This window comes from Varanus komodoensis, unplaced genomic scaffold, assembly GCF_004798865.1.
Source record: "Varanus komodoensis strain SLA01 unplaced genomic scaffold, ASM479886v1 scaffold45, whole genome shotgun sequence".
Lineage (NCBI taxonomy): Eukaryota > Metazoa > Chordata > Lepidosauria > Squamata > Varanidae > Varanus > Varanus komodoensis.
The window spans coordinates 3,081,659-3,102,640 of NW_025336011.1; the positions used below are offsets into that span (position 1 = coordinate 3,081,659).

Consider the following 20,982-nt stretch of genomic DNA (forward strand, 5'->3'; position numbering starts at 1 on the left):
CATTGTTGGAAATAACAGAGGCAAATGGGCGATTCTGGGCCAGCCACAGACGCTCAGCCCAACCTACCTCACAAGGTTGTTGCTGTGGGGTTAAGACTGAGAACAGGATGAGAAGAATGATGTAAGCCGCTTTGAGTTCTTTAAAAAAAAGAAAAAGGCTGGATATAAATAGCATAAATGCATAAATGCATCCGTCCATACATAGGGTCTGTGGATGAGGTTAGGTGTAATCCACATGGCTGCCCGTGGACACCAAGCTGGGGGAAAGCAGGACCTCACGTGGCACCTCAGGTGGCCCTGTTTGCAAGGGGGGGGCGGTCCCCGTTTTCTCAAGTCCTGCCTCTGGCAAGTTGCTGCTGACTCGTCCTTTTGGGGATGCCTGCTCAGTTTTTCTCAGTGGTTAGCAGCAAAACCAACAAAGAGTCTTAGGTTACACTTTAGTGTTTTTAGTGTTTCGCATCTGGCACTGGAACTCCAAAGATCTAGGTGCAAGTCCCCCACTTGACAACAAAGCTCTCGGGGTGACTTTGGGAGAGCCAATGACTCAGCCTAGGCTATCTCACAGGGTTGTTGTGAAGATAAAATGGAGGGAGGGAGGAGGAGGATTAGGGTGCCTGGGACTCCCGGGAGGAAAAACGGTGGGATATAAATATAATCGATAAATGAAGTAAATGAACTATAACCCACTTCACCAGATGCATGGAGCATAATGATGCGAGACGTATCATTTCCACAATCCTTGATGCATCTGATGAAGTGTGTTATAGTCCATGAAAGCTTATGCCCGGGTAAATTTGTTCGTCTTTAAGGTGTCGCAAGATTCTTGGTTGTTCCTCCTAAACTTCTCAGCATGAGCTGTCATTCTTCATGGTTCAGCTTCCTTCCCCAGGTTCTCCAGAAGTCAAATCTCTCATGGGAGAGAAGACACAGAATCTCTACCAACATTGCACGCATGTGAACACAGAGGGTATCATGCAGGGCCCTGCCTGCAAGTTCAACATATTGTTGCTTTTGAAAAGTACTCAGGATTATCAATACCTCTCACTGAGACAACGACATTTTTCTGGGTGATTACAAACATAAGGTGGCCACTTATGCATCACTAAAGAGAGAAACAGAAGTTTTGTGGGGGATAAAAGAGGTTACAGATCAGACTGGCATAACATTTTAACATTTTGGATGTTTGTTCATTAGTAGAGGTGGAAATCAAATTAAATTTGTAAAGTATAGTTTAAAGAGAAATGCAGTACTTCTCATCCAAATGCAGCAGTTCCAAACCTGGAGTTTCTGCACTTTCAGGGGGTGTGAGATGGCATTTGAGGGGGTGTGACAAGGGGGAAGGCTGATGTTTTTCACCAAAAATTATCCCAATGATAACATTATTTATTATCATTTTGTTTGCATTTGGATTCAGTTCTCTCTTGTGAATCGAGACAAAATCTAGAAATCACCAGAATCCACAGGCAGACTTACAGATCACAATCTGCAAGAACATTCCATGTCTTGACAAAAGTATGAATGAGAAGCAGGAGCAAAGAAGTAATTGAATTTTATGTTCACAAGTGGGATTGATTTTACTGTCTACAATTGTTTCTAATTGCTCAGTTTATATTTGAATTTTATGTACTGAGTTAAAAGCTTTTTTTAGTTGTTTGTTCACCTGCAGTACTGTATGTGGTTCAATTTGTGGGTCAAAAATTAAAAATTTGATGTTTTCATCTTCAAACCTGATATTACTTTTGTAGGGGCATGAACATAAACCAAACATTTTCTAGGGCTGTGGGGCATAGAAAAGGTTGGGACCCACTGCCTTAACGGGAAGATTGCAATGTTCATATGCCTGCTTGCTCAGTCGAGGGGAGCTTCAAGGCTCTTGCTCTCGTTTCTTATGGTTCTCCATCTTCCAACCGATCCCTCAAAGAGAGGATTGTCCTCTGGAAAGCAGGGCACATGATACTGCAACCATCTTCCCCAGCCTAGTGGCCTCCAGATGTGGGGGTTGGTTTACAAGTCCCACCATCCCCAGCCAACCAGATCAATGGCCATCCTGGCTGGGGGCTTGCAGAGCAAGGCATCTGGAAGGCTGCACTGGATAGATGCCACGGTACTGAGCAGCCAAAACGGGCCAAGAGCCAACCTGGCCTCCATAAGCAGGCCTGGTAATCAATTAGTGGGAACGGTTTAGCTCGATGACTTTATGGCCTGCGTTCCAGGCACTGCGCTCCAGGTCAAGCCAGATATCATATCACGTTTCCACAAAGTGCTACTTGCGCATTTGTTTCTCCTTCATTAAGTGCTTCTGTAAGAAGGGGAGTTAATAGCATGAAATAAATGTCTCGCAATAGTATAGACCTGCTGTTATGAGCGCTCACTTGCCCTTTCATCCTATCAGCTTGGCGTGGGAGGAGGGGGTTTGCTTGGGGAGGTGAGACATGCTCTAAAAACATCTTATCGCACCCTTTTAATATATGCCTGGGGAAAAGAAGCCACACTGGCAACCGTGACTTGGTTGGTTTTACACCAGTCCAAATGCTTCTGTAATGACTGTAATCGCCACTGTGGCTCTGCTTGCAGTGTGTGTGTGTGTGTGGGGGGGTGGATATTGGCAGCTGGTCACACTAGGAAAGTTTTGCTCGCCCTGACCCATGGGCCACGTCGATCTCCAGCCACGCAGTGCAGGTCTTCATGGAAACACGGAGAGCCTTCGTGGAGAGCCGTGGAGAGTGGTTAAGAGTGCTGGGCTGGCACCCTGGAGATCCAGGTTTTCGTCCCTGGAGCCACGATGCAGCCAACTGGGTGACTCTGGGCCAGTCGCAGACTCTCAGCTCAACCTACCTCACAGGGCTGTTGGTGCGAGGATAAGAGGAAGAGGAGGAAGAGGAGAATTATGTAAGCTGTTTTGAGTTCCTGTCTTGAGTTCCTGACCTGACATGAGAAAGAAATAGAATAAAAAAATAAATACAATGTATTGGGTTGGTTCATGCATGCATGCATTCAACACTGAAAGATAGCTGACACATGCAAATGCACATCTGCTATGGCAAAAGCAAATGGCCTGTTAAAGCCAAATCTATCTATGGATGCATCAACATGACCTGCAAAAGAATGCTGAGGCAGTAGGTGACAGGACCAGTGCAGACCATTGGTAAAGGATGCCATTTTCCCATGCAAAACAACAATATATTTTGTTTCTGTACCACCCGCAGTCAAAGCTCCTTGGATGGTTTACAAGAAAACTTGCAAAGTTTTTTTTAATAAATCACCCCATTCCTACTTCTGGCTTGTACTTTTCGACCATTCCAAGTATCTAGGAAAGGGTAGAAAGATGCAAGACACTGAGAAGAGTCTGGTCCAGCCTAAACAAGGAGACGATCTCCCCATGAAGTTGCCGTCTATTATCCCCACTCTTTGACGAGCAAAGATCCCTTGTGGCCTTCCTTTCCTTAGACAGTTCACCTTTTGACAGGGGAAAGCAAAGTGAAACGTAAACCTTTTTGCAACCTCTCTGGCTCAACATCCAAGGTCCACTTTGACAGTAGAAATCTCCAGGACCGTGACCTGGCAAGGCGGCCCATTTTGGAAGTATGGATGTGTGGAAGCGTGCTCTTGCGTAGGACTAAATAGAATTTATTTTTTTAAAATGAAAGTATCAGCACATATTTGGAGTTCTAGGAAGTAATGATTTTAAAAACTAGGTGGCAAACTGGTGACCACCTCTCCAATGACCTGCTTGGGTGCTGTCAAGGGGTTGTCAACGAGGAGATCACAAAAAAGCAGGGAGGTGAGTGGAGAAGCCACAGTGAGTTAAAAGGGGCTTATATTTACAAAGGGTAGAGGAGCTGAAGTGGCTACTGCTGCCAATTCCCCTAGGGCACCAGCTGGAGGATTGGTGGGGAAGGAGTGGGGGAGAACCCATGGTGAGTCTGATCGTCTGTTGGGTACACCGTGGTTTGTTTGCACACCCCACCCACCACAGCTTATGCCAGGATCATTTAGCATGACACGCACACTTGCCCTTCTGTTGTTTTTTAACCTAAAGCTAAGCTAAGCTGCAGTCTCCAGCAGCACACATATCCAGGAGTACACAGGAGTAAAGAGGTATCTTAACTCCTTCTTTTATACCAGTCTTCCACCTGCATATTGCTCCTCCTTCTTGTTTGTCGCTTCTGGTCCTGAAGGGGAAAATAAAGCAGAGTGAGGTGGTCAGTTTGGAGACAGAAAACTGGAAAAGAACAAGTTTTGTCCCTCCTGTCCTGCACAGGGGAAATGGTGTCATTTTAAAAAGAGTCCATGAGAGCCAGGAGGAGCTCTCTCCACAGGGTGAGCCTTGGGCAGGAATGTGAGTACAAGAATGTTCTGGACTACTGGAAAGAGGATAGTTGTCCCCAGTTTCAGAAGTGCAGTTGCCCCAGAAGGGAGTTTCTTGCTGGATGTAGAGCTCCAGGTGCATCTCCAGAGCTTTTGCAATGGAGAGTGAGATTGGGAACCAGAATGGGTGAGGCATTCATCTCTCCCGAAAACCAGCTGTGTGCTGATTTGGATCTGGTTAGTGCAAAGGATAAAACCTCCTTCCACCACTGCCCTGATCAAAATTATACCGTCAGTGCTCATGGCATGGGACAGGTAACCGAAAAACTACCAAAAATTGCTGCTGACCACGACAGGAAGCGAAAGTAGAAGTTTGTATAGCTGCACTTACTGTATTCACTGGCATATAAGAGGACTCTTGAAACCAGATATAGTGCGGCAAAAATTGGGGATCGTCCTCTATGCCAGGCAAAAAAAATTCATAATATATTCATCATTTTAAAAACAGGATAGATAATAAAGACAATTGCATTTCAAAGCTTGCTTTTATTAATAATTATTTCTTTAAAATATTTCTTTAGTGGCACTGGGAAAGCTCATCCTGTGCTGTGTTGCATTGTGAGCCTTTTTTTTTTTTTTTTTTGAATAAGTTTTATTCTAAATAAAGCTAATACAAAGAAAAACTAAAAACAACATCAATCATCGGAAACATCGGACCTACTGGGTCAGCCCCCCACATTTTTTCTTTTTATGTTAACTTATGAACATATTTAAATCTATGCGAAGCCCCGTTTCTCTAGCCAATCATAACAAGAGTCCCAAGTTGATAGAAGTGAACCTTGAGTGCAGTCACAGGACCAGACCCGAATCCGGGACCTGCCCCACCCTCGCTGGGGGGTGGGGGGGCAACACACTGTTCTGGGCCAACCATGGCAGATGAGAAGGGGAGCGTTCCCTGCACAGCTGTCTTTGGAAGGATACAGCACTGCCCCTGGGGGCCTCCTCCCTCTCGCCTGCCCCCTTGTGCCCGTCTGCAACACTGGTGCCCGCCATCTTCCCCGCCCAATCCCAGCCAGCCAGCCAGCCCCTTGAGGGCCACAGTCAGCCTTCAACTTTACAGAATCTTCTCAAGGGAAATCAGAGAGGCAATGTGACATTGATCAAGGCTAGAAGCTTCTGGCTGACGAATACCAGTATATATTGCCATGTAAGAGCCCCCGAAACTGAAAATAGTGAGGCTATTTATTTCTTACATTTGTATACCACGCCACATCCCAGGTGCTCTCTGAGCAGCTCATAGATCAACAACATATCATAAAACCATAGTTGCATTTAACTATAACATCTCATAAAATCCAATAATATATAAAATACAAACCAGGGAAGCAGAAGACCAAAAATAAACAATAAAATAATAAAACCAGCAACAGCTAAGATAATAACACCATCATTTTCCAAAGCAAGTACTGGATGAAAAGGTCTTTCCCTGGCAGGGAAGACAAGATAACGAGGGTGCCAATCGCACCTCTTTAGGGAGAGAATTCCAGAGGAAAGGTGCGATGATGGAGAAGGCCCTTTGTCTTGCCAGTTCCCCCCTCATTTCATTTACAAGGGCTTACAAAGAAGGGCCTCCACCGTGGTCTGGAAGGGCTATATGGAAACAGGTGTTCCTTTGAAAATCCTGGCCCCAGACTGTTGAGGGCTTTGTGTGTTAGCGTAAGCACTTTGAAGTGGTCCTGGGCAGTAACAGACAACCAGGACTGGCATGATATGCTTTCTAGGACTGGTCCTTGTTAGGAATTATGCTACTCTGTTTGGGATTAATTGAAGTGCCCAGACCGTCTTCAAAGGCAGCCCCACATAGAGAACGTTGCAGTAACCCAGGCAAGAGGTTACCAGCGCATGGATAACTGAGGCGGTTGTCATATATGTCCAATATATGACAAACACCAGAAAAACAGCACCAAATTTGACCTCGTCTTATATTCAAATAGCCTTATATGCTGGTATACACAGTAGTCTAAAGGAAAGATGAGTGAGAAAAAGGCAAATTTGCAAAATTGCAGGGCATGGTTTTGCTTTTGGACATTTGACTTTGAGTTAAATATAACCTAAGCCGACTTGCTAAATGTTACAGCAGTCCCTTTAAGGACGACGCAAGAACAACTCGCAGCAAAATGCCGCAGTCTGAACCGCTCCTTTTCAGTGCTCCTCAGCTGCCCTGGCCAGGGAAAGGCCCGGGTGGCCCACCCGCCTCTTCCCACAGCGGCTAAGCAGCTGACCCTGCAAGCAGGACCCGAATGCAAAATGCCTCCTGCCAGCACATGTTATCCGGCAACTGGCTTGCCAAGGCACACCTCCCCTGCTGCAGGAGGCAGCATGTAGCCCTCACGACTAGGAGCTATTGGCAGCCTTTTCCTCCCTGAATCTCTCCAAGTCCCCTTTTACAGCCAATCAAACAGTGGCCATCCCCATGCCCTGTGGTAGCCATTTCCCCAGCTGAACAGTGCATTAACTGTGCGTATTTCCTTCTTGCCCTGAGATACGAGTAACAATCAGTCAGAATTTAACGGCCATTAAGCATGCTTGGTCCTGATGGAGTTGATTTAGGGCTGCCCTTCCAGAATTAGGGGTGGGTGGGATTTTCTGCAAACCTTGGGGTTTACTGCAGCCGTCTCATATCTCCCGCTCCTACACAGCTGGAGCCATTTTGGCTAGAGAAAGTCCTCCCCCCACAAGGCACACTAGGAAAAAGGAGACAGTTTTTTAAATCTCTGGTGGCAGTTGTGAAGTACTCCACGCTGGGACAAAAAAAATGAAATCCCGATTTCATGCGTACACTGATGGAACTGAAAGCAGCCATTGGGACATTTATAGCCTTCTCTTCCATGAGTTTCTCCAATCATCTTTAAACGCCAGCTCGATTAGTGGCTATCACTACTTCCTGGGGTAGCAAATTCCCTAGTTTAACTATGCTTTGATTGTGTACAGTCTCCCAATATCTACAAGGAGGAAAGAATTTAAGGTAACCTTCTCTTGATGCCCTCCAGAAGTTTTGGACTATAGCTTCCAGCTTTCCTGCCCTTTGGACGTGCTTACTGGGACTGATGGGAACCAAGTAGAACACACAGAGTGCTCTCCTCCCATAATATTAGCTCACGGGTTCGCTCAATGTGTGCGGAGGGGCGGTGAGGTGTTGCAGCTATGGAGCTGTGTTGCCCACCCTGCTTCCCCCAAGCTGGTTTGTGGTCTTGAGATGGACTGGAAGATGCTTTCCGCTTGCCACAGTTGGAGCTGGGACCAGCCAAGGCACTTGTCATCTTCTCTGTATGGAAGAGACGTCAGGCTGGTGCCTTGTCCTTTGCCTGGGACAGGCTTGCACCAGACTTGCTTGTGAGATTCCTGAAGGGTGTTGGGTGCCCTCTGTTGGCAACAGGCTAGACAAAATGCACCTGTGCTCCAGCAAGGCATCTATTTTATGTCCTCTCTCCCATCCTCAGTTGCTGCATCTCTGCTTTTTACCCTGGGCTCACTATCCATGCTTCCCCAAACAATGCCTGGGTTCAGGCAGTATAATAACCTACAGTCAGAGACTGAGTATAGGTTGCCATCATCATACCATGGGTTGTTGTTGCAGTATGACTTATTGTGTTGTCTGAACCCAGCTGAAATAACAAACCATGGGGAACAATTCACAGTTCATAAACCAGTATTCACAACCCAACAGCAACACACGGGTTCTCTTCTTGGCTAAGCCATGGCTTGATAGCACAGTTGGCATCAGAAAGAATGATAACTCATGGGGCAAGAGCAACCCACAGTTCAACCACAATTCATACTCAACCCACATTCACGCTCTGAGTGTGGGTTATTATATAGTCTGAACCCAAGTCAATGTCTCAATTTAGTGTCAGTTTGTGACATGGTTGCCAAATGAAACTAACATATAAGGATGCGATGCCATGTGACTTCTGTGAAGTCAAACACAAAATTAGGGGAATCTGATGGTCCAACCTTTTGGGGACTCTACCCTTCAAAGTGCAAGTGGGGAACATATGTTTGCGGGAGAGTTAAAAAACTTCCTATTTTTAGAAAACTATCAGATCAGAAAGCTGGGTTTCTTCCCTAGCCCCTTCTATATGAAGGGATGTTTTGAGTTGTTCTTTTGATTATGAGGGAATTTTCAACTATGAGGTTTGAAATGATACAGCAAAGCAAGTGTCTGCACTGGGGGACTCTTCTGTCTGGGGGCTGGGATGGCCAAATCTGATGTGACGATCATGACTTGGATGCTATTAGCACGCACAGATAGGAGTGTAAATAGGAGCCCCGGGGAAGCTGGAGCAGCAGCGAGTGCAGTACATGATGGGAAGCAGTGAGGGACTGGACCCCAGGGCTCACAGGGTCTGAGTGCCTGGACAGCAGGGGGAAACTTGTAATCTGCCACCCCACTCAGAATTCCCTGTTCCTTCTGAGCTTAGCTGCAATCACCATAGTAGGGTAGATTTTCCCAGCCACAGTATATTGTTGTGAGTTATCCCTGTTGTAATGTAACAGTTTGGGGTAACTTTTTGTAGAAGAGGTAGTTAAGACCCATTAGCCTCACGACTCCTGATGGAGAGGAAAACCGTTAGGACTGGTTTATTGATATGGATCAACACACCTGCTTTCATTTTGGGGTGGCTTTGGGGGCTGTCATAATGAGTGCCTGCACTTCAAATTTTAGCACTATGCCACTGACAGAGATGGGGAGAGAGAAAACTGCCACAGGACAAGCAGAAGTGTTTTCTGAAGCTGCAATTTGCATCCTCAGATGGAAGCTTCCCAGGAAATGCTTGCTTTGGAGATGGGGTTGTTGTCAGGACCACGGCAGAGAGGTCAAGAGTTAAACTACACTTTCTCATACCTCACGGTACCCGCACTGCTCAGGTTTCCTTTCAGATGCTATTTATACACACAAAAGAAAACATGCATGCAAAGGACATTCGCATGATTAATCTCAGATCCAGTTTGGCCCAATGTTCAGCATGCCACCTGTTTGACCCCAACCTGCTCTCACAGGGAGGTTTTTGGTGGAGATAAGGGTTCAAATGGCCCTTCCCATGATCGAGGTTTCACTGCCGCAGCCGCTTGTTGTGGAGCAGAGCCAAAGGGTGCTGCTTCAGTCAGGTGCCGTGCCAGCACGTGTGAGCAAAAGAGGGAAGAGGCAGACATTCACAAGCGAGAAGAGAGCTCCTGCTGCTGCTTTTGGGGCAACCCCCCCCCCCCACCATACACTTCATGCGCTTCTCCACTCAGCCATCTCGGGCAGCACTGGATGGGAACAGATCAGAGAGCAGGAGCTGGATTTGACAGTAGGCCACTTTGAAGAAACTGTCAGACCCTCTTGCTGCTTCTCCCAAATGAAATCTGACTGCTTGTAAAACAGAGGTATAAACTCACCACCCATATGTAATAGGAAACATATACTGTACCTATTAAACTGTGGGAGGAGGTTAGTGGCATTCTCCCCTGTATTTTAGAAGCGTATCAGAACTTCTAAGCGAAGTTTAAGGATGCACAGCTTGGGTGAACGCATTTTCTTACATTTTGCTCTGTCTTTTGGGCGTTCCTGAAACACCTGTAGGAATGTTAAGAAAGGCTACTGCAAAACAGAATTCAAAAACCTGACTGCAACTTTCACAATATGCAATTCCTCTCCTAGATGCTATTGCAATAGGGGACTGTATTTTTATGTGCTGTCAGCACCCTGCCATCCAGATGCAGTACTGAGTCAGAAGACCCAGGATGTCTAGTCCTTTGTAACACTGAGGGGAGGGGATTAAAAGCAGGAAGTTACTGTTCATGAGTATCTCTGCAGCAGTGAAGGGTGGATGTATTTACATGGGGTTGCAGTGCTAATAAAGTTGCAAAACCCTTTTTCTCAAGGCATTCCTCATGAGAATCGGAAACATGGTGCCTTCATCCTGTGGAATTCACTTCCACTAGATATAGAGATGGCCAGCAATCTGGATGGCTTTAAAAGAATACTGGGCAAATTCATGAAGAGAAGGCTGCTAATGCCTGCTGATGGCTATATGCTACCTCCAGTATTAGAGGCAGTCTACCTTTGTAGACCAGTTGCTGAATAGGAATTTGAATAGGAGGGTGCAGTCATATCCTACTTGTGGATTGCCTGTGAGTTGCTGGTTGACTACTGTGTGAACAGAAAGCTGGATTGTAGGGATTAGTCTGATACAGCATGGCTTTTTATGTTCTTGGGAGTTTTTTGTTTTGCACTGAAAGTGGAGAACCTTGGGGGGTTTGCATATACTTTATGTAGCAAGTTCTAACTTTATTGATCTCAAACTACACTGAATTCCAACCTGTAGTATGGTGCCCACTTTAAATTATTATTGCACATGCTCATTTTTCTTTCTAGGATGACCAGATGCAAAAGAAGCCAGGACTCCTGCAATTTTAACATAAGAATTAATTTTGGCATGATCAGCTTACCATGCAGGAATGGGGAAGGAGGCAGGTATTAAAAAGATCTCTACTACCGTTAGGGACAGGAAATGTTAGAGGCAGAGGAGCCCTATCTTCCTTTGAGACTGATAAGTCATATTTTGTCTGTCTTTGTGTCTGTGCATTTTGAAAAGCTAAGCAACAAAAACAGAAAGGTGCAAGCACCACTGGTGTGCCCAGCAAAATGGCAGCACAAACTAACATGGGTTGCAGCCCATTGAATGATCACCAAAATGCTAAGAGATCCCTAAAACATATTTTACAGAATTTTTAAATGACAGAACACTGTCCAGGTTAATGAGATACAATGCACTCATTTCAAGTAGTGTGGTACATCCCATGCACTGTTTTCCAAATATCTGAGAGCGGACTGCCTTGAAAAAATATGACAATGTTGATCAAAAGTGAAGTTTACTAAATTGAGTACAGTAAACAGATTATAATTAGTGAGGGAAAATGTTAATGGATGGAGCACAGAGAAGATTTCCTATTTTGATGATATTCTTGTTCAAATTACTTGCTTCATTTTAAGCTGAAACATTTTAATATTGTTATTACTGACAAAATATTAATATTAACATACAATATTAGCTTAAACAGCAGGCTCTTTTATATTTTCTTATTTCACTGATTTTTAATTCAATGTTCTAACAAAATTTGACTTAAATTTTATTAACTTCCAGGAAAGGGAAAATTCCTGAAAACTGAATAGAACCATTTAAACCCAGTTACCAGTTACATAAAGAGGTGGATTTAAATTTAAATTGTAGCCTAAAGAAGGCTCACCTGGGTGTAAGTCCAGCTGGAATGAAACAAACATGTTTGGGATGAGGATGCATATCTGACAAATGTCTAAGACCAACTAATACCATTAATAAATTCTATCTTTTAACTCATTATATTCTGTACAGAATGTAAAACTTTCGTGTAGTTAAAATGAAGCATTTCCTAATAATTGTTTTGCTTTATTTTGAAGTATTTTAAGTATCTTAAAATCCAATGAACTTTAAGGTATGTAAAGAACATGAATGTATTATTAAAACAAATAAAACTATCATAACTTGTTTTATATAATAGATATTTGAATGTAGCATGTATCTTTAATTTTTTTAAAATTAAAACAGAAAAATAAAAAAGTACATAACGTATTCTGGTAATTGCAACATGGCTTAGGGAAATGAATTTAAAGATCATTCAAATACAAGAACTACCTGATCTGGAACAAAATTGCAAGTATGTGCACCTAATCATTAGGTTCTACTAGCTTATTGTGAATGTAAAGCAGGAAAACAGCTTTATAATAATTTTAACATTTATAGCAATGTTCCCTCCCAGGTTTATGCATTTTGCCAAACTCTTTGCAGTGTTAACTTATAGAAGATATAATTAGCACCTGAACATTAATGAAGTGGTAGATAGATGACTGTATGAACATACAAAGAATAACTATCAGGGGATAAAGTATACTAAAGGAAAATGAATGACATAATAACTTTACTCAAAAAACATTCTGGATTTTCCACTGGAGGGAGTTCTCATTTAAATAGGCTGCTCTCTTTCAGCTGTCCAGGGGGGCTTTAAATAATGTTTCCATGTTAAAAGGGAAAGAAAAGAGGTAAACGTTTAAACTGATAACAATAGTGAGTTCATATGATGTTTATTGATTACAGAAGCTAAAAGTGGAGTTCTGGTACAAAGAGTATTTGCTCTTTGAGGAAGGAAAAAAAATGAAACAAGGGAAAGGAAGTAGGAAGGGGGACAGTCATTCAAACTTCATGCAAGTATGTAATCATGAAATGTTCAGTTCTTGCCAGTTTCTTCTGGATTACCTTTTTGCAGTGAATGAATATAAGATTGGCTCTCCTCACTAGTCCAAATCTACCCAGCTTGTCTGGGCTTTATCAAAATATTATGCATCTGATGAGACAACATAGGCTTCACTATTTGGCTAGATGAACAAGGCATTTGGGGCATTTTAAAGACCTACACATTTATGGTGGCACAAGCTTTTGTAACTTGTCATCTCTCTCTCTCTCTCACACACACATGGCTACAGCGAGCTTGCTCCTCCTCCCAGTTTTACAAAACTGGGCCAAAATGTTGGATGCTTTGTACAACTTTTTTCTCTCACTTTGTAATACAGACAGTGAGTTGTTATAAGGTACATAGTGCACATTTATCTGAACCATAACAATAATATTTTAAACATTTAAATACATTAGCATGTGTACATTATTTGTGCTTTGCATTAGGAAATAAATGCCCTTTGAAAAATTTAAAATCCATTCTTAACCCCCCTAGCTATCTGTGCTTGACAAAAATCATTTCAAGACACTTTTGATTATGTAGTTTAAAAGACAACAAGCATGCAGATAACACTTCTCTTAATGACAAACAACCTATTTTACAGGGGGGAACATTGAGTGATGGCAAAACTATGAGATTTCAGTCAGAAGGTTAAGAGTAGTTTGGGGAGATTGTTCAAGGATAAAACCCAAATATATTTTGTATTGTACATTTAAAAGCTTCTGCTTGTCTAAATTATAGCTGAGTGAAAATATTGTAACTTAATTTTTTTCTGAATGAGTGGCTAGTTTTAAATTTTTCTGAAAACAGTATTTGCATATTTCATTATGTTTCTGAAGTGAAAAACAGGTTGTTTTTAAGGGATGTGGCAGTTGCTATATGCTAGAATATTGATACTTACTCAAAATAGATATTCCACTTGAGGAAGAAAAAGTGAATGTATTAATAGAACAATAACTCTCCAAAAAGAATAGTCTCAAGTTGTTGCTTTTAATATCAAAACATCTGAACGAATTTTGGTTTAGTTTGTTTTAATTTATCAAGCTGAGTTTTCAATTTTGGCTTTCCTATTTGGGCTACAATCGAAACGTGATCTGGTAGGTCACTCCAACTTTCTAAAAGCTTCAAAACAAATTAATGGCCATAGTAGATCTCAATGCAAAGAAAAACACGTGACATTTAAAAATTACCTAGTCTTTATGTGCATCTACCATGAAATCTTATTCATAACTTCTGTCCTGAAAAATGTTTTAAAAGATCAAAGGAAGCCCCTGGAAGTCACCATTTCAAGAATAGTATTTTTTTCTTCCACGCAGAACGGAATTTCAGCATTGCTGTGCTGTGTCTTTCCAATTTCCAGGAGAATCGATCCTTCCCCACCTACAGCACACACTCCGTATTTGTGATTGGATCTTATTTTTTAGGAAAGGGGGGAAAGTCCAGCAGCCTGAGAAGAATAAGAACTCGATGTCTTCCATTCATAAAGCTGTGCCAGCCAACTCTAGCCGGGGATGTGTGCGGGTGTGCGGGGGGGGGGGGTCTTGCACGAGGAGCTCCCTTCGTACAACAGCCATTTAAAGGGCCAGCACATTCCAGCGACGCAACCTTCCTTACCCCACCCCATCCCCCACGTTGCCATTTCCCTTCCACCTCCCGCCCCAGCTTTCTGGATTGGTGGGTTGTGACTGGCATGCTTTAAAAATTTCCATCTCTTCTTGATAATAATGGCAGGAGCATCGGTGCCGAGAAGGACAATTGGCGCCTCTTCAGAGGCAACTTAGCTATTGCACGGGCTCACCCTTCTATCTCACCCCCCTCCTTCTTGGGAAGCTGGAAGGACACTAAAAAGTGAGGCTGGGGAGGCGGGGGCGAAGCGTTGCATCCATCCACCATCTTCCTCTTTGTCCCCCACTCTTTCTATTCAAGAAAGATCCGTTTGCCAGAATCCGGTGATGCTGCTGATGCAGTGCGAGGGGTCCTTCTGAGTTGCCAAGGCGGCTTTTCGATTACATTAAAAGTCTTAATGCAATCCCCATACACGTTTACTCAGAAGTAACCCCACCGCCTGCAATGGGACTCCCAGGTAAGTATGTTCAGCATTGCGCTCTGAGGTTGAGACCTTAAGAGGCACTTGCTGGGAAAGAAGGTCACTTGAACAGGGGCTTACTTCTGAGTAAACACGACAGGAGGATTAGGGTCGAGCTGTTAAAAGGAGTCCCAGAGCCCTGTTTTAAGCTAAAAAGCATCGTGTCTTTTCTTCTTGTCATTCCTGCGGCGCAGTAAAACCAAACCCGCCCACCTCCTTTTCACGAGGCGTTTATTTCAGTCTCTTGACCCATTTCCTCCCGGGAAGAAGGTGCATGGATGGCGGATTAAAAAAAGAAAAGAGGAAAGAAAAGGACAGCTCGCACATGTTACCTCGTGAGAGACAAGGGTTAAGCGGAAGCAGCTTCCAATCGCCGCCCTTTTGGTTGGTGGAGAAATATATATTTAATTTTGATGGTTTCCCACCAATGCCCATTCATGGAACCCAATGCCTGTTCGCATGCATCGCAGGCACCGGGGCCCCCCTTTTCTCGTTCTCTGCCTCCCCCCGCTCCTTTCTGTTGTCATTTATGGTGGAGGAGAGTTGATGACGCTTCTTAACGAAGCCAAAAGAACCTAAAAATTTAAGCGGAAGAAAAACTCGATCAAAGTCCCGAGTCTTGAGGCGGGGTGGGGAGGGGGCGCCTGCATTTCGCATCCATTGCTAGGGTGTTGAGGAGCGGGAGCCCAAGAACATCCTCCCCTCCCCGACTCCCCCCTCCCCGCACTCTTCACCTTGGGCATTGCGGCGGGGGTGTTCCTTCGTCAAGGCACTCTTTATTTTGGGGCGATTTATCAAGGGATGGAGAAGGATTTCCCCCTTTTCCTAATAGCCTTTATCCCTGTGAAGAAGCGCCGCCGCGCGCAGAGAAGCCCTGAACTCGCAATTAGTGCCTTCACCCTCTTCGCTTTGCTTGCGCGCACAGAGGAGAACCGCGAACAGGACAAAAAAGAAAGAAAGAAGGAAACCCGCGGTCAACGTGTGAAGGTTCGTCCGCTTCTCTTGGGTGGCGGCAGCCACCAATGAGGGTCCTGCTGGGAGATGCACGTTTGCAGTTGTGCTTTCGTCAGGTGCAGTGTGATATATCCAGACACACACAGAGACACACACTCGGTCCCTTTGCAGGTCATTGTATGCCTTGGTGGCGGCGATTCCAGAACAGCGTTACGGGAACGTCTTCGCAACTCTTGACACAGCCCCAAGAAGATCCAATATGGCTCTCGTCCACCCTCCCACGCCCCTCAGCCACCCGCTCCCCTATTGCATTTCGCTAGTCATCCTTGCCTTGTAAATAAGGGTAAAACTAAGAATCCCTTACGGTCCCCCAATTCGCGTGGAAGGAATAGGAAACTTTGGGTCTTAACACGCGTACACGGAGCGTCCCCTCTCCCTGCTCTCCCCACCCCCTGCTAGGCAAGCAGAGGCTCCTTTGATTGAGTTTACACCCAGAAAATTTCATTCAAACTCTCAAGAAGCTCGTGGGTCGGGGCTTGTGGGGGGAGGGGGAGAACAGGCTGAGCAGGAGGAGGAGGAGGAGGAGGAGGAGGAGGAAGGGGGATCGTGATGGGGGTTGGGTTGCAGCCCGCTAGTTCCAGAATAAGAGCTGCGTTGGGAAAGTCGGGAGTTGCTGTCTTACACGGGGGTGCTTCTGATAGGAGATGCGGCACATTAGAAAGGTTTCTTTTAAGGCGTGAGGGGAGGAGGAAAAAAGTAAATAATATAGTATTTGCATTTAAAAAAGAAGAAAAGGCTGCCCTGTCTCTGAACGTGAGTGTTGCGTGTGTGTCTGCCCCTCCCCTTGTAGGGGTGGTCCTTTTTTCTTTCCTTTTTTTTTTGCTCCACCACGTGGCTTCCTCTTGCAAACATTTTCACTCATTTTTCCAGGTCGATTTTATTTAGGGGCGGCGCCAAAGCCTGCCTCGGCCTCGGAGACGTCCTGTGTATGTGTGTGTATGTGTGGGTGAGTGAGTGAGTGTGTGTGAGTGTGACACATGAGTTGCGACTCAAAAGGAGTTGGGGGGCCGCTGGAAAAAACGCACACACACGCACGAGCCATTTTCTCAAGCCCGCCACACGAAGTTGCCTCTAAACCCATCAGCCCATTGATTCTGCAAAACAGGGAACATTTCCCCCCCTCTTTCCTCTTAGATTATTCCCCCCCCCTTTCCTCCCCACACCCCAATAACTGGCGTGTCCGACTTGCTGGGCCACCAAGATTAAATAAGAAACTTTTTAAAATTCGTTAAAAGTTTCAGCAGCAGCAGCGACCTCGCTCGCCCGCCTTCCCCACCCGGTGCGCGAGATTTTTTTCTTTTCTTCTTTCCCTCCCACCTCCCGTGACTCCCTCCCTTTTTGGACCTACCCAACATTTTGTGCAAAACGCACCAGCCATGAACAAGCTGTACATTGGGAACCTCAACGAGAACGTTACTCCGGCGGATCTGGAGAAAGTCTTCAACGACCACAAAATCTCCTTCTCTGGCCAGTTCTTGGTGAAATCTGGTTACGCCTTTGTGGATTGCCCAGATGAGCAATGGGCCATGAAAGCCATCGAAACTTTTTCTGGTAAGCCAAATGGATCTCCCTCTCTTTCTCTTTCCGACTTCTTTTCGTCTTCCTTTCCTTCTGCAGCTTTTTTTTTTTTTTTCAGAAACACGGAATTAAAAAAGCAGCACACACTGACATCTCTTTCCCAGTACCCCAAATACTAGTGATTCTTCTGATTGTGCGTGCGTGCGTCGGTGTGTGTGTGTGCAAGGAATCATAAACGTGGTTTGTAAAGATGCGTTCAGCCACATTTTTGCCGTTCTTGTGCAGCTTCCGCCCTGATTCTTTTTCCACCTCTCTATGTCATCAATGAAAGTTCACTTTCGTTTCCTACTCCCCCCCCACCCCATAACTATAGTGGGGCCGCTTTGCTGATTCCCCCTCTTCTCCGATGTTGGAGTTCTGAACCAAGGCGTTTGTGTATGTGTGTGTGCCTGTATTCTCATTAAGCATAGCAAATAACTTGCTGGGCCTAGGCTGTTCCATCAACTTCTCTTGGCTTTCTAGAGGGTTCTTCTTTCTTATTTTTTAATGTGCCCAATCTGTCCCACCCAAAAAGACCATTACTGCTGCTGCTGCTGCTGCTGCTGCTGCTGCTCTCACGGTTTGAATAGGCCTCTCTTTTAAATAAAATAAAATGGGCACATCTTTTCGAATTGTGAACATAAATTGGCGAAACTCTTCCTCTTTGCTCCCAGGAAGTCACCCCTTTTGGATAGCCCTTCCACCCCCAAAACTGAGCCCTACTCTAATGGGAGAGGAAGTGGAAGGAACCCCCAAATCAACCTTCAGTCCCTTACAACCCCGGTTCTATGATCAACCCTCCCCCACTCTTGCTCGTTCAGCTTTCAAGGCCATTTGGGATTTACCATGCGATCAAATGCTCTATTTTTGTACTTTGAAAGTGTGTGGCACTTTGGGGGATGGGAGGGGGAGCTCCTCTAAAAGAGGGAGGTGGGAAGGAATGAGGGGAGGTGTTGGACTTTGGCCATTTTGATTTTAAACTGGGTTTTCCTGGGGCATGTGGTGTGTGTATTAGCGCGAAGGTCGCCATGCTGCTAAGAGATTGAGAAGAGAGAGAGGCAGACTAGCAAGCAAACCTGATGTTGACTTTTGCTGAGAACAAACCTCTTTTGCCCCCTGCTCAAAATAAACAGATCAGATTTTAGATCCTGCTTCATACTCTTTCTTCCCAACTGAATACAGGTTTCATTGATTCCGCCCCCCTCCCCCCGCTTTTTTGCATGAATATTTCTGAAAGCCAAGCAAGTTGGGTTGGAATAAGCCAACAGAAGAGCCTTAACATTCTTCGCCTTTCCTCTGACGAGACTGATCTTCCAGCATATAAATATGAAATGAGGCAAAACTGCCAAATGTATAGCCTTGGGGAAATTTCTTTCCTTGGTTTCTTCCATTGTTTAGTCTCTTCCATTTGAATTCCAGTTTTATTTTTAATAAAGATAAAAAAATAAATCTGGCCTTGTGGTTACAGGTGAAGTCCCCATGAAGTCCCCAGTAAGATGGAGCTAAGATAATGGGGAGTGGGTTTAGAAGTTGAATTGTTCATGGGAATTGGGTCCACTTCTACATTTTTTTTTAAAAAAAGACACTTGTGTTTTTAGGCAAAGTGGAGCTGCATGGAAAACAGCTCGAGATTGAACACTCAGTACCTAAAAAGCAAAGGTAATCCATCTGTTTAATTTCTTTTAATTTTGTCAATGTTGAAAGGCAATGACTAAAATAATTTTTAAAAAATTAAATGCCAAACTTGTGCAGGCAAATCAAGTTTCAAAAAGGGTGTATTTACATTTTCCTCCTCCACTCCATAAGGAAACTATTTGGTGGGGGGAACTCCTCTAGTAGTCAACTTGTACGTTTTTGTTCAATCCAAATTCTTCTTAAAGTTACTTTTAAAGTACTAAGAAGAAAAAAAAATATTACTAGCCTTTAGTGGGGTATTCAGTGAAAATTTGAAAACAAAGTCGAGGCTCTATCATTTAGATTCAATGTCATTTACTGTAGAAATAAATGTCTACTTGACAAGACTTTCCTGTGTGATTTTTAAAAATCCAATCTTTCTGTATTTTCTTTTATTATCTGTTTCCTAAATGAAGCAAGCAGGGAACTTGCTGGCCCAGATTCCTAAAATGAAAAGAATGCATGGGTTTTCCATTTCTTGTTCCTCTGACTATTCTAAAACTTTGCACTTCTGTGTAGATGTATTTCTTTAACTGTGTTTTTGTAAAAGTAATTTTACTGTGTTTAATATTTTTGGTCTATTCAGTATTTGGGTTGCCTCGATTAATTTTGGTGGTTTGGATAGTTATGTAGAAAAGAATCTCATCTTTTAGAAAGAAGTTATAATTACTCCTTGTTGATATGAAATTTAGTAAGTAGGTACAAAATGCATAACACACTTTTCCCACAGAATGCAGTGTGAACACATTTTTCCAGGTAGGAGTTTCAGAGATAGATGTAAAGGAGCTGGGGTGAACTGGGTGTCTCTTTCTGTCGTTCAATATCTTATTTTTGGTGATAACATCACAACTTCCTTTTCCATCTCTTTTTAATTTCTTGGGTTTTTAAACTTTGTAGGAGAATGTGCTGATGGAGAATAAAACATTCTTATGAATGGCTTCCTGCAGCTCCCTCTATGGATTGGAAGGGTCCCAAAATCTATCTGATTAATTTATTTTACTGTAGCAACAAGCATGGGCTTTGTGTAATGGGTGATCAATAGTGCTACTAACAATCTTTTTAGCATGGTACATAGGATAGCTGTGGTTTTAAATAACAACGTAGAGAAAGTTTATTGGGAAGGCAATTCCAGAATGAAACAATGCATAATAAATATGGGGGGGGGGGGTGAAATTGGTGGCTGCAAGGGAGTGGGGGAAGAAATGGAACCTGAATATTTTTGTTTCCTTTTGAATGCAGTCTTTAAAAAACCAATGAATTGTGTTGTATATGGAAGATTTTGAGAAATTGCGAAGTTCTTATCCTCCTATGACTTTAAAGGAAAATATCAACCATGTATAGATTAATCACTTGAGGAATTTTATAATTCAACTACATTTTGGTTAAATAGGTGTAAGTAAAAGGATCTGACTGGCTACTAAGTATCTGACTGGCTACTAAAGTATTACAAGGAGATACTTTTCTGTAGAAATCAAACAGGTTTCCGGACTTGTTCTCATTTGGTGTGCTTTCTCCTCCATATATCTGAAAACATCTGCCTTCTTAAGAGTCACAGTGGCCATGTTTGAGTTTTCAAAGACTCCCTTAAAGGAGTTAAGCTGACGTCATTTGATGCATACCAAGATTTTATTTGCAGATTCACTTAAGATACATTTTTAACCTTGTGCTTAGGATGTGAGAATTACTTAAATTGTTTCCTAAAACAGATTTTTCATTGCTTGTAGAAGTGGAGAAATAAAATGTTGAATCTTTAAGGGAAGTTGTTAGAACAAGAAAGGGTGGCTTTTTTCACAATAAGTCACTTTCTCATTGATAAAAAGTGTAAGATTGTGTTGGATTGAGTTTTCACAGGGTGTGTGTTGTATATCTCTGTTCTTCTACTTGTCCTGGGACTTGATTTTCCTGTTTGGAGCGATACCAAAAATAGGAACTAGCTAATTAAATTTGATAAGCATAGGCTCAATAATATGTGGCTAGTAAGAGTTGTCCCCCCACACAAATCTGTAAAGATGGTTACCTTTTAAGTAAAA

The 20,982-nt window shown here is 43.6% G+C and overlaps 1 protein-coding gene across 3 annotated transcripts in view; it reads left to right on the top strand.

Annotated features, from left to right (window-relative positions):
• Positions 1 to 17,097: 17,097 nt before the first annotated feature.
• IGF2BP1 (insulin like growth factor 2 mRNA binding protein 1) overlaps positions 17,098 to 20,982 on the top strand; it is a 77,003-nt gene continuing 73,118 nt past the window's right edge. For all 3 annotated transcript variants that reach the window (XM_044444622.1, XM_044444623.1, XM_044444624.1), the window contains exons 1-2: positions 17,098 to 17,272; positions 18,877 to 18,937. In XM_044444622.1, the coding sequence (XP_044300557.1) occupies positions 17,098 to 17,272; positions 18,877 to 18,937 (236 nt within the window). The remainder of the gene's footprint in view (positions 17,273 to 18,876; positions 18,938 to 20,982) is intronic.